Source organism: Astyanax mexicanus, chromosome 1 (genome assembly GCF_023375975.1).
Source record: "Astyanax mexicanus isolate ESR-SI-001 chromosome 1, AstMex3_surface, whole genome shotgun sequence".
In the NCBI taxonomy this organism is placed as follows: Eukaryota; Metazoa; Chordata; class Actinopteri; order Characiformes; family Acestrorhamphidae; genus Astyanax; species Astyanax mexicanus.
Window position 1 is genome coordinate 37,678,411 of NC_064408.1, and position 12,310 is coordinate 37,690,720.

At 37.1% G+C, this 12,310-nt stretch overlaps 1 protein-coding gene across 3 annotated transcripts in view; it reads left to right on the forward strand.

Annotated features, from left to right (window-relative positions):
* Positions 1–12,310, forward strand: part of eda (ectodysplasin A) — a 53,900-nt gene that overhangs the window by 25,436 nt on the left and 16,154 nt on the right. For all 3 annotated transcript variants that reach the window (XM_049476542.1, XM_022667349.2, XM_049476543.1), the window contains exon 2: positions 7,458–7,518. In XM_049476542.1, coding sequence (XP_049332499.1) covers positions 7,458–7,518 — 61 coding nt within the window. The remainder of the gene's footprint in view (positions 1–7,457; positions 7,519–12,310) is intronic.

The following is a 12,310-nucleotide window of genomic DNA, read 5'->3' on the forward strand; positions in this document are numbered from 1 at the left end:
CGTAAACATAGACATGCTGATCAAGAGCTTGATTTTCTTCACTGTATTAATACTAACTCTTTTACTTTACAATGGTAGATTTTTTTAAATGATGTGAATGTGTTGATTCGATTCATGAAATCTGGTAAATGATTCTGATACGTACTTAACTGTAATCTGGGATATATTTGCCCCCTGCGCTGTGTTTAGGTAGTCGTTATACTGTTTGTGGATCTGTTTGTGTGGCTTAGAGACAACTCTGTTTATGTGTGTGTACACATTTGCCTTTTCGCCAGTGAACATTTGATTTCTGGTGGGTTTTTGGCGTTAGCTAACACGCACAGAGCACTAATCAGATTGAAACTGTAACAGGATCTGTCTGCAGAGGAATTACATCATCAGCTCTCAAACAGATTCTCCCCCACGTTGCCTTTTGAAGGCCAAAAAGCCAAAAGAGCAGATACAGAATGTCCTAGAACCTCTACTCTCCATTCCAGTGCTCATGTGATTCACTCTGGTTGTTCAGGCCACGAATGGCGATAACTGAAATGCTGATTCTTGACAGCGGATGTTTTATAAAATACTGCACAGATCAAATTAAATGGAAGTGAATTGAACACGTCCCACTTTGTCCCATTTCCATAAGGAAACACTGGACTCGTATGTGAAACAAATTCACTTTTTTATGCCAGAACGGCTGTTTCTTGTTTGTGGTGTGGCGTGTCTGGCCGATAGTACGGCTTGGAAATCAAGTCAGGCCAGAAGCAAATTGTTCTGCGAACTGAACTGAGATTTGTGATTCAGTACCTAGAACAACTTAACTGGGACTGATTTAGATCTCCTCATCTGGTTGAGACTGATCCAGATTAGCAGTGATTTAGAATTTACAGAGAACTGATTCATCGCAGAAACTGAAATTGGTTAGTTATCCTCCTTAGAGTTTCCTAGAATCAGTGTTCCTGCCTTACATATGATCGCCTGTATGTCTGTCTATCTGTCTAACTGCCTGCTGTATATTTAGCTCTCTGTCTGTCTGTTTAATTTAGTGGTGTCAGTTGTTAAAAAATCGAATTAATCACAACAGTTATGTTATTAATTGTAAATAATTAAAAAAAAATTCTTCTCAGTTCTAAAACCTTTAATAGCACATATTTAAATGTAAACAAAAAAATCAAGTAAAATTGACCATATCTTAAAAATGAATTGTATTAATCACAACTAATAATCATGTCGAAAATCATGATTAAAAAGGTAAAATTCTGGTACTTTCCTGTATTTCTGTGATAATGAGCCTTGCATTAAAATACAACCTACAAATGTTTGTGTAGTGCTTGAATAAATGTTGTCAAAGATTACAGCAACAATAAAAACTGTATTCCACACAGTTAATCAGTGGTTAACAGTGGTTGATGAGTAGAACTGAGAGACCCACTTGGGCAGAGGATTACTTTGGCGAACTTTGTAAAGTTTGGACAACATTCAGAAATCTAATGACAGATCTTTAAAATGATTTTTTAATTAAAAATTTAATTCATTTTTCAACAAGACAAAACCACAAGCTGCACACGTTTTTTTGACAAATTTGGCTCTGTAAAAGAATTGTAAAAAATGCGTACCGTGAAATCAGATCTTGGATCTTAGAACTTAGGATTGTAGGTGGACACTGATCTACTGATTATTAGTGATTCTGAAACAGCAGCTTGGTTCTCCTGTGTTTTTTCCAGTAATTTTATCTCCGGTTTGAAGTGGAATAAGTGAGCCCCTCTGTGATTGCAGCTGAGCAGATCTTTCCAGTGAGGCCCTCTCTGTGTATGCATTTATATGTGTGTGTGTGTGTGTGTGTGTGTTTGTGTAGTTGTGTGTGCGTGTATGAGGATCTGGCTGTGATTAAATTGAGTAATGGTGTCTGGTGTATTGGGCAAGGTTCGAAAGGTGTATCAGCTCTATTTTCTTCAGCAGGGCTGCAACCTAACTAACAGCGTAGACAGACGACGCACAGACAGATAGATTGGCAGACAGACAGACAGAATGGTTTCTGAAATAACACCTGTTCTGACATGGATCTTTAAGCACAGTTTAAGCAGATATCAGGACTTTGGGAGGGCTATTGCAAAAGATTTGCATTAGCCCGATTTATTGATTTCACCACCACTTTTTAGGTGTTTGAAAACATTGTCCTGTTGCAACAACCAGTTGTGTCCATGTTTTAGTGCTCTAGCTGAGGTTTTAGGTAGTCATCCTTCTTCATTTCTCCAGCCACTTTGTGTATTGTACCAGATCCACGGTCAGAATAGTCATGAGGCTGCCACCACCATGTTTAACAGTTGGTACAATGTCTGACTTTTAAATCACCAAAAATACCTCTAAAATACCTGAGCATAAAACTTTCTGAAAAAAAAATTAAATCGTTGTCTGTATGATCAGTTTGTTTAGTTGATATTGAAAGTTCTGAATTTTAAAGCAGTGGGTTCTCTGTTTTCTTCACTGTGCACAGTGACACTGGTGTTTCGGCACCTTCCAAAGGTAATGGCTATACTATTAAGGCTATACTAACTTCATTATGGATATTAATGTAGCTAGAACTTATATCTGGATATTAATTTTATTAGAGCTTCATTAGGGATATTAATGTTATTAGAGCTTAATTCTGAATAATAATGTGATTAGAGCTTCATTAAGGATATTCATGTTATTAGAGCTTTATTCTGGAGATCAATGCAATTAGAGCTTCATTCTGGAAATTTATGTTATTTGAGTAATTGTTTTATTTTATTTTATAAATTAAGTTAATAGATACTTATCTCTTTTAAGATTTGAGAGCTGGGCATTAGAATTATTGAAAACCGCGATTGCAGATTTTTGACCTGGGTGCATTTCCCGCTCCAGCTCAGGCAGCAAATCTTGTGAAACATTTGTTTATTCGTTTTGAGCTTGTGTCTGTGTGTGTTGTGTGTGTGTGTGTGTGAGAGTGTGTGTTTCTTCAGAGTATCCTATCTCTCACTGTCACACTTGTTGTTTCATTTGGTTTCATTGGCCCTGGAGGACTGCGGTCAGTCGCTGCAACAAGCCTTTCTGGGCCGATCAGCTGTCAGCGTGGCTGGTGAGTGCTGCGCTGTGGTTGGTCGGTTTGTCAAACTGTCATACAGAGTAATCAAAGCTGACAGTATTTACTGGGCCTTCTGGAGCGGTCTCCATTTATCACCCACCGGTCCGGGCCGCCTGGCTTTCTGACCTCCTCTGTTTGAGTTGGAGTAACGGATGTCAAACGTTGGGCTGGATGTTTTTCTGAACTGTTTTAATGAGCTCTATTAGCAGGGCAACAGGGCAAGGGTTGACCTGTGACCTTTAGCAGGTCAATGGGTTCCTAATGATCCATAAGTGCTGAGACACTTAATCTTGCTCAGAGTAATAAAACATCATCCTATCATAAAAGTTTTTGGCATACAATAAAAAATGCCAGAAGTTGTGTAATACATTATTTGATAGATGACAACAGATGGTGACGTCAATTAAAGGCTAGTTACGTTCCCATGCATGTGCAGACTATTTCACCACATTAGGGCAAAAGTAAACCTATAAGATAAACAGGAAATTGGATCATTAGGAACCTTTTTGACAGCATGGCCAGAAGAAAAGAGTAATTATTAACTCTTAACTTTTAAAATAAGCAGTTATGCAGAGCTGGGCAATGGGGCGATGTTTATGGTTATCAGGATACATCATGTGATCTATAGTCAGACTTCTTCACTTTAAGCAAAACCAAACGGAATCATAATCGAAATTAATCATGCCTTTTTTCCAATACAAACAATTATTTTCTGGTCTTTCAGAGCCTGAGAGTGAAAGAAGAATTAATAATACTTAATTATCTAAATTTAACTACATGCCAAACTACATTTATGGGAAAATGTACGTAAAAACATGGACCTAATTGTTAATCACATTTTTTTTTTCAGATCACGGAATGACTGCTTAGCATATTTACATCTGCTGTCAAAAGGAAGAAAAAAAACACATTTTTTAGGAATTCAGCTGCTTGATAAAACCTACTTTGTGTGATGTTCTGATGGATCTTATAAACAGCAAAAACAGTTTAAGTTTAAGTTTTCAACTTAAATTGTTGCCATTTGTTTGACCATGTAAAATCATAAGCTAATACACTATATAGACAAAAGTATTGGGACACATTGCTACTGGATTTTCAAGAATCGCATTCAGCAACATGATCACCACTTCCCCTTGTCTCTACTTCCCAAAACTAACAAGTACTGGATGAAGCATCATCATTTCAGAGAACACAGATCCACTGCTCCACAGCTCACTGTTGGGGGCTTTATAGCTCTCTAGGCCATGCCAGGGTTTAGGCATGGGGCCAATAGACTCAGGTTTATCTGTTGTAATTTTTTGGCAGTAGTTCTTTACAGGAACTAGAACATTTTATGTTGTTGCATTTGGACATTGTTGTATTTGTTGTTATTAGAATGTTCCCCCAATAACAAGCTTACAAGCATATATTGTTTCACTTACATTTTTCCGTATGGTGGGCACCCTACTGACTGTGTTACAAGACTGTTCCACCGTCAGACCACCCAAATTTCCATCCTATCTACTCAGATAGCAGGAGGGATAGCAGGCCATTGTTGGAACACTAGTGGCAAAGCTGGCGGCCCACTGGCGGCTGTCACCAGCTGTGCACTGGATTTTTGCTTATTGTGTTCCGGGTGGTCCGCTAGCGGTTAAACAGAGATTTAGACAAAATGCATCTTTTTTTTGTCACTCCTTTTCAACACATCGTATATTTTATTTTTCTCTCTTTATTCTTGTTTCCTTTACTTTTTTCAGTCACAAATCCATCCATTATTTACTTGTTTCATATTTGTTTTTCTTTTGTAAGCTGATTTAAATAATGGAACCTAAGTCGGTATTATTCCATAATGCAAAAAAAGTTCACATGAACATTCCTAACTAATTACGAAACCAACATAGTATAAATAACATGGTAAAAATGCTGAAATAATACACACGAAATACAATACAGTGAAAATAAAAAATAAAGCTTATTTCTATCTGAACCATTAAAATCTACACCTTGGTTGGGAACTGGATTTTCCCGCAGAGTGGAAGTGATCTGCTGAAAATATCTGTCAGGAATTCTCATTAAATCCACAAAATATTTAGTTAGATTTAACATCAGATGTTGAAGATTTGTATTTCAGCACACATATACACACACAAACACGACACGCAGACAAAGGCCACTCCCCTTCACATTGCGTGTGTGTGTGTGTGTGAGATGAGTGTAAAACACAGGGCAGGTCACGGCCTTGTTCCACGTTACATCAGTCTGTGAGCAGTAGCAATGTTGTTTAAACACACATACTCACACACACACACACACACATACTTGAGGAATGGTCTTGGCATGTGTTTGTGCATTTGGATGAGTCTGTATGGCACGTTAGCTGACACACTCTGGCTTGAGTCCAATTTGTTCTCTTTCCACACGTGTGTGTGCATGTGTGTGTGTTAGTTTCACTGATTAGGAAACCCATTTTTCTCTCAGTACAATAACACTTCGGCTGCGCTCCCCTAAAGAAGAATGAAGAACATGTCCAAATAAATATGAGCAGCTACTGTTAATACAGACCCCACACATACACACACATACACACACACAGCGCAGAAGTCCTGAAACTGATTAGTATAATGGAAAGAAATGTCTGTTTTTGTAATTGAGTTGTTCCTGTTGTAAATTCCAACTCTGGGCAAGAATTTCTCAGAAAATAATTGTGTATCTGATGTTGATGTGCTTGTACACAAACCTTGCAATGAAATGAAATTTGGTTAAATCTGCTAATATATAATAAAAAATAAAAAAAATTCTTTCAGTGGCTGTGTTTCAAACTGTCATTAGATTAGGGTTCTGAATTACTGTCATTAGATTAATTCAGTCATTAGATTAAGTTTAATAAATGCAGTAACTACATTAAAATACACAATGAAAAACTTAAACCAAATAATTAGTAATATCCAATAAAAATATATACTTCAGTCCAATAAAGCAATACAAAGTAAATTTCTTACTTGTGTACCAGAAATATAATCGCATATAAACGTGTAGTTGTGAGCTATGCATAGATGAGAGTTATGTGTTAATGTGGTATAGTACTGAGGTGATTGTAGTCATTTATGTAATTGAGAGCTGTGTGTAGTTATGTGTGTAGTTGTAAGCTTTATGCACATGTGAGTATTTTGAGCTGTGTGTAGTTATGTGTGTAGTTGTGAGTGCATGGTGACTCAGATGGTTTGTTATAAACAGTGGCTGAACCTAGACGTCATTAAAATGGACATCAGTATTAAACCTCTCAACTATGGTCAGACATGCACTGCATTATAATGATTAAGGAGTGTGTGTGTGTGTGTGTGTGAGTTTTTTTCACTAATTTGTCACTTATGTCACTGACCAAGCTGTGGGTGGCCTAGGACAGAAGAATTATGCAGTTCTTAACAAGTTCAGCAGGGCTATTGTGAGGACACACAGGCACACTTAAACACTCCTGATAGGAACTGAAATTCCGGGATAAAGTGCAAAAAAATCCGGATGTAAAATGTTGGAACTTCTCTAAGCAAATGATAAAAGATGAATTCTAGCTTCAGTGCTGCACGACAGACTAGCTCACATGGGTAGCTACATTAACCAGCTAATATATAATTCTGATGCCATTTCAAATTCTGAAAATGATGATGATTCTGGTTCTGGTTTAGGTTTACATATACATTCAGATTCTGATGTTCATTCTGATGCTTATGCCAATTCTGATTCAGACTGATGCCAATTCTGATGTGTATACTAATTCAATCTAGTTCTAATTCTAATGCTGATTGAAACTTTGATGCTTATGGTGATGCTGATTTAGATTCTGATTCAAATTTTATATAGATCATGATCAGACATTAACAGACAACTAGAACAGGTCATGATCAGACATACAGATTAAACATATTCAACACATGTATGTAGTAATAAATAGAGTGTGTAGTAATAAAATCAGTCCAAAGAATGTCGTTCTGTTGCTGCTCTCTACACACGCACAAACACACACATACACACACACATGTTTATATGGAAGTTTCAGATTGCATTGGAGTGTGTGTCTGGTTTTGCTGATTGTTTAGCTGTGTATGTTCTATCATCATCTGCATTTAGAGCCAAAAACCACATAAAAGCAGGAATTATTATCTGACATCATTTCCACGTTTACCACTGAATTCAATCAAATTCTCACAGAAAATCTAGTAAAAAAGACTTTCCTAGTGGACCCCAAAAAAGCAAATGAAACTCTTTTAATACCATTGATTTCAGAGGAAACACTGTGCCGATTCTTTGTGATTCTGTATGACTCAATATCGTCTGTAAATAACCTCAAATACTAAAGATATTAGTAGCCTAAACTGTGTCTATACTTTGTGTCTCACAGAGCAGAACAGAGAGATGGAGAGAAACAGAGGAGAGAGTCATCCTACGTTCCAAACGTTCAGGTAAGCAGTGTGTGTTTGTTTTAAATCTCTATTACTATATTAAAGCCGTATTAGCTAGCCTTATTGCTCCAATGCTAATTGGTGTGTAATAGATTTCAATTACCTGTTCAGCCTTGTATCCTTAGTGCTAACTGGCTTGTTATGAACTTCAGTTACTTGTTAGCTAGCTACATTAGTGCTGGGTGGCGTGTTATGAACTTCAGTTACTTGTTAGCTAGCGAAGTGGCCCTTAAAATCGGCCGCTTAAATCAAAACATTGGAGATCTAAGCTTGCTGTAAATAAATGAAAACACTTTACTCACCCAAATAAGCAGTTTTCAGGAGAGATATGTATGTAGATTAACATCCAGGACTCTAATACTAATAGAGTCTACTATTACTCTTACTTACTAATAGTTTTTTAGAATTACATTTTTCAGCCATCTTTATTTCTGCCTAAAATACCCTACATTAACAACACATTACATATACCTAATGCTTTTCTTTTAACAACACTTTTAACAACACTTAACATAATGTTGGTGACTGATAATGTGTGTAATAATGCGTATTTTCAAATAGTTAAAAAGTGCACAACGGTTAAATAGATTGCTCCTTGTGGTTCCCAGGGTGCTGCTTGGTGGCTATTGTGATGTCCCACATGGTTGCAAGAGCTTTAAGCAGCTTAAACAAACAAAAAGACTAAAATAAATACAGTAATGATAGTGGTATTTTGACACAGGAAGGGTCTCATGCTGCAGACACTTTAAGAAGCCCTGCCTTAGGTGATGTCTGAAACCAAGCAGACAAAGGTGTGGATAGAATTCCTGCTTTAACATTAGCGGTGCTGTTTTTAGACATGCAACATACTTTTGTCCATTTTTATAAATTATATTGTGCACATTGTGTGATGTGGTTTGGTAAGATCTTGGTGTGTGTGTGTGTTGTGTGTGTGTTTGCTGTTGCTGCTGCCGGTTTTGCTTTCATGTGGTGTTCAGTACAGAAAAAGAAACACCGCACCCATTTATCAGATACAGATATGAACAAAACCAAGCCTCTCACTCTGTATCTTATGTTACTAACTCCACATTCCTGAGCTGTGATTGGCTGCTGGCCCTGGTCTGTAGAAATATTTGATTGGCAGGTGGTTTTGGCCTTTGTGCTGATTGGCTCACGCAGAGAACTCTACAGTTTCAGCAACACACCTGGGTGTGTGATGTGCCAAAGCAAACAAAGATGAACTGCGAAGGATACACACATACACTGATTTGAAACAGGCAGTAAGTTGACCGCAGTAGTTAGATTCTTGAACAGAAGTTTGAATAGTTCAGATTTCACTTACTGGAAAATACTTTCAGAGGTGAATCTGCAGTTAGGATATCAGGATATCACCCTCGCACACATGGCTGCCGACAAAAAATATGAACTGATGTTTAATCTAATGATAGATGACTGATTTGGATGAAGGATGTTAAATTAAGAGCGGAAAACGTGAGAATATATTAAGTTCATTAATAATTTTTATGAATTTTATCATTATGTTGCGTTTTTTAACATTATGCAGTCAAGTCCTCAATTATTTGACCCAATGGATTGGAAATTAAGCAATCAAGATAAGATTATTTGTGCATGTTGTCTTTAAGCTAACAGGGACAGACAGAACAGAGCAGTACCCTTGGAAGTCATGGGACCATGTTGCCAATGTTAAACATGACCACTGAACTGGCCACTTTATGTTTTGTTTATATTGCTTTAATATATATGCATAGATAATGGCAGTGATGATTTTATTGTTTAAAATGGACCTCATTTTTCATTTTTTCACTTTTTGTGAACAACAGTATTGTGACACCTGCTTATTCATAGTTTTTTCTGAAATCAGGGTTCTAAAATTGTTTTGTTGGAGTAACTGTCTACTGTCCAGAGAAATCTTTCTGTTAGATTTTTGGAGCTATGCTGTGAGGATTTGATTGCATTCAGAGACATGAGCATTCATGAGGTCAGGATGTTGGATGATCAACACATCGTCTCGTTCCCAACTCTCCATCTTGTTTCAAGAGTATTAGGTGGAGCACCACAATTCTAGAGAACATAGTTTCACTGCTCTACAGTTATCGCCACAGACTTCAGATTGTTCAAGCGGTTTCATTTTCATGGCTTTGCACTGGAACGACAGTACTCTTCCTCCTTTAGGTTTGGATGGACCAGTGGCTCAGTGCCCTATAGTTGTCAAACATGCTTTTACACACAGAAGCACACATACTCAACACAAATGACAAATAATAGGTCATTTAGTTATGTACCCAGTATCTCAATGTTCCCAAAAAGCAGGTGTGTAGACTGAGAACTGTCCCCAGTTATAATTTTTCATAATACACAAAAACACACACACACATATATCTGTTTTAATTTATTGGTGAAGACTTACATTGATTTGGGGACTCTGACCAAAACCACAGACTCTGAATCTGAATGTGTGTATGTGTGTGTGTGTGTGTGTTTGCGTGCATTGATACTAGAATGCCAGTGGCAGTTGGCACAGCGAATATTGAAGCTGCCAAATACATTTTTGCCATGCCAAACACACACACACACAAATACACTGACAAAAACACACACACACTGACAAAAACATACACACTGAGAAAAACACACACACACAAACACACACACACACACACACACACTGACAAAAAAAAAACACACACACACACACACTGACAAAAAAACACACACACACACACTGACAAAAACACACACACACACACACCACAAACACAATATCAGTACCAACAAGCCAATCTGTCCTGAATTGCCTTGCACACACACCACGCACCTTACACACACACTGTAAATAATCTGATTAGCATTGATAGGGGGAGGGAAGTTTTGTCTGCATTGCATGTGTGTGTGTGTGTGTGTGTGTGTGTGTGTGTGTGTGTGTCTTTATATCAGAGTGTATCAGGTAGCATAGGAAGTGTAACTGATAAATGAGTGTAATACATCTCTCTCTGAATTACATGAGAGAGAGAGGGAGAGAGAAAAAAGCAAGACGGAGAGAGAGAGGAAAAGGGGGTAAAGCTAACCAAAAAACAAATTTTCTTGTTTGTTCAGTGTAGGTTGCAAATCAAACATGCAAGGCCCGACTTTGATCAGTTCTTATTTTAATAAAGACAGATTTACAAACAAAAATTCTCAATCCAGAATTAAATCCCAATTATGTAATATACTGAACTTGTTCTGAGGTCTAGACCTTAGGGTTCCAAACCCACTTCTTTATTATTAATATTAGTATGTTCAGAATGAGGTTCAAATAAGATTAACAACTGAAATTAGGTTGTAATAATGTAAGTAAATTGCATTGTGAAATAGTATTCTGCGTTGTAAAGCATATTTTGCACTTTTTAGATGAAATACTGTCACAGTGTAGAGCGCCACTACATCCAGCAAATAGTTAGCTATAAAACTAATGTGGGGAAATGCAGTTTGAAGGCATTCTTCGATGAGCAATCATGTAAAAATAATAGTCGCCTTCACTACGCAGCTGATAAAACTCTAGCATTAGGTTTAAATAGACGGTCAGTTAGTCCGACTTTCCGAGACTGTACATGTGATGAAAGTACGTAAAGACGTGTGACGTGGCCAGAAGAACTACTGCGAAAAGCATATGAATATATGAATGAATATATTAGACTTAGCAGGAATGTTGCTTCCAGAAAACTGGTACCATTAAACACAATATTTTGTCCCTTTCTACACTCAGAAATGCTTCTGCTTTCAGTTTAGAAACAAAATAATTTGGACTGCCACTTTAAATGCACTTCTGGTAGAATGTGAAATTCCTATAAACACTCGTAAATCTTGTGGAAAGACATCCCAGAAGAGTTGAAGCTGTTATGCCACAAAGGAAGAGCCGACATCATGTTAAATCCTATGGATTTAGAATGGGTCCATATGTGTGCAAAAACAGGCGAGCGAATACTTTTGGCTATACAGAGTAAGTATGTAAGTGTTTGTGTGTGTGTGTGTGTATACATGTGTGTGTACATGTAAGTGAGTGTATGTTTGCATGGGTAACTCCTGCTCTATACACAAGGTCGCATGTCAGTGTTTTTGTTAGGAATATACAGCAATATTCTAATCAGTAGAAGTAACCCAGCATCATGTCATATTCCAAACAGGATGGAAAGAAATAAAGAAGGAAAGGAGGGGAGGAAGGAAGAGGTTTAGCATTCACACTGAACCTCAAACATGCTAAATTTACCCTTAGAGGTCTGTTTTTGCTGGTAGTAACAAACGAATGCTATAGTTTCACAGGAATGAGTGAAAAAAAACTTCCACATTAGTATCTGTATAGAGGAGATATTTTATTACAATCTGAATTGGACCGAGTAATTGATTATAGCATCTATCTTACAGTTTATCTCAATTAAAAGAGTATTAACTGAAAGAATGAACTATTTCTTCACACTTTAACTCAATTAGTGATACATGAGTGATACATGTACTATACTGAAAGTATGGCTACTGCGTCACAATCTAACTCAATAAAAAAAAGTGGTAATTGTACTATACTTACTATACTAAACGTATGGGTACTGCATCCCAATCTAACTCAATTAAAAGAGTGTTACCCATACTGTACTGAAGGTATGGCTACTGCATCACACTTTAACTCAATTAAAAGAGTGATAAATGTACTATAATGAAAGTATGGCTACTGCGTCACAATATAACTCAATTAAAAGAGTGGTAATTGTTCTTTACTTACTATACTAAAAGTATGGGTACTGCATCGCAATCTAACTCAATT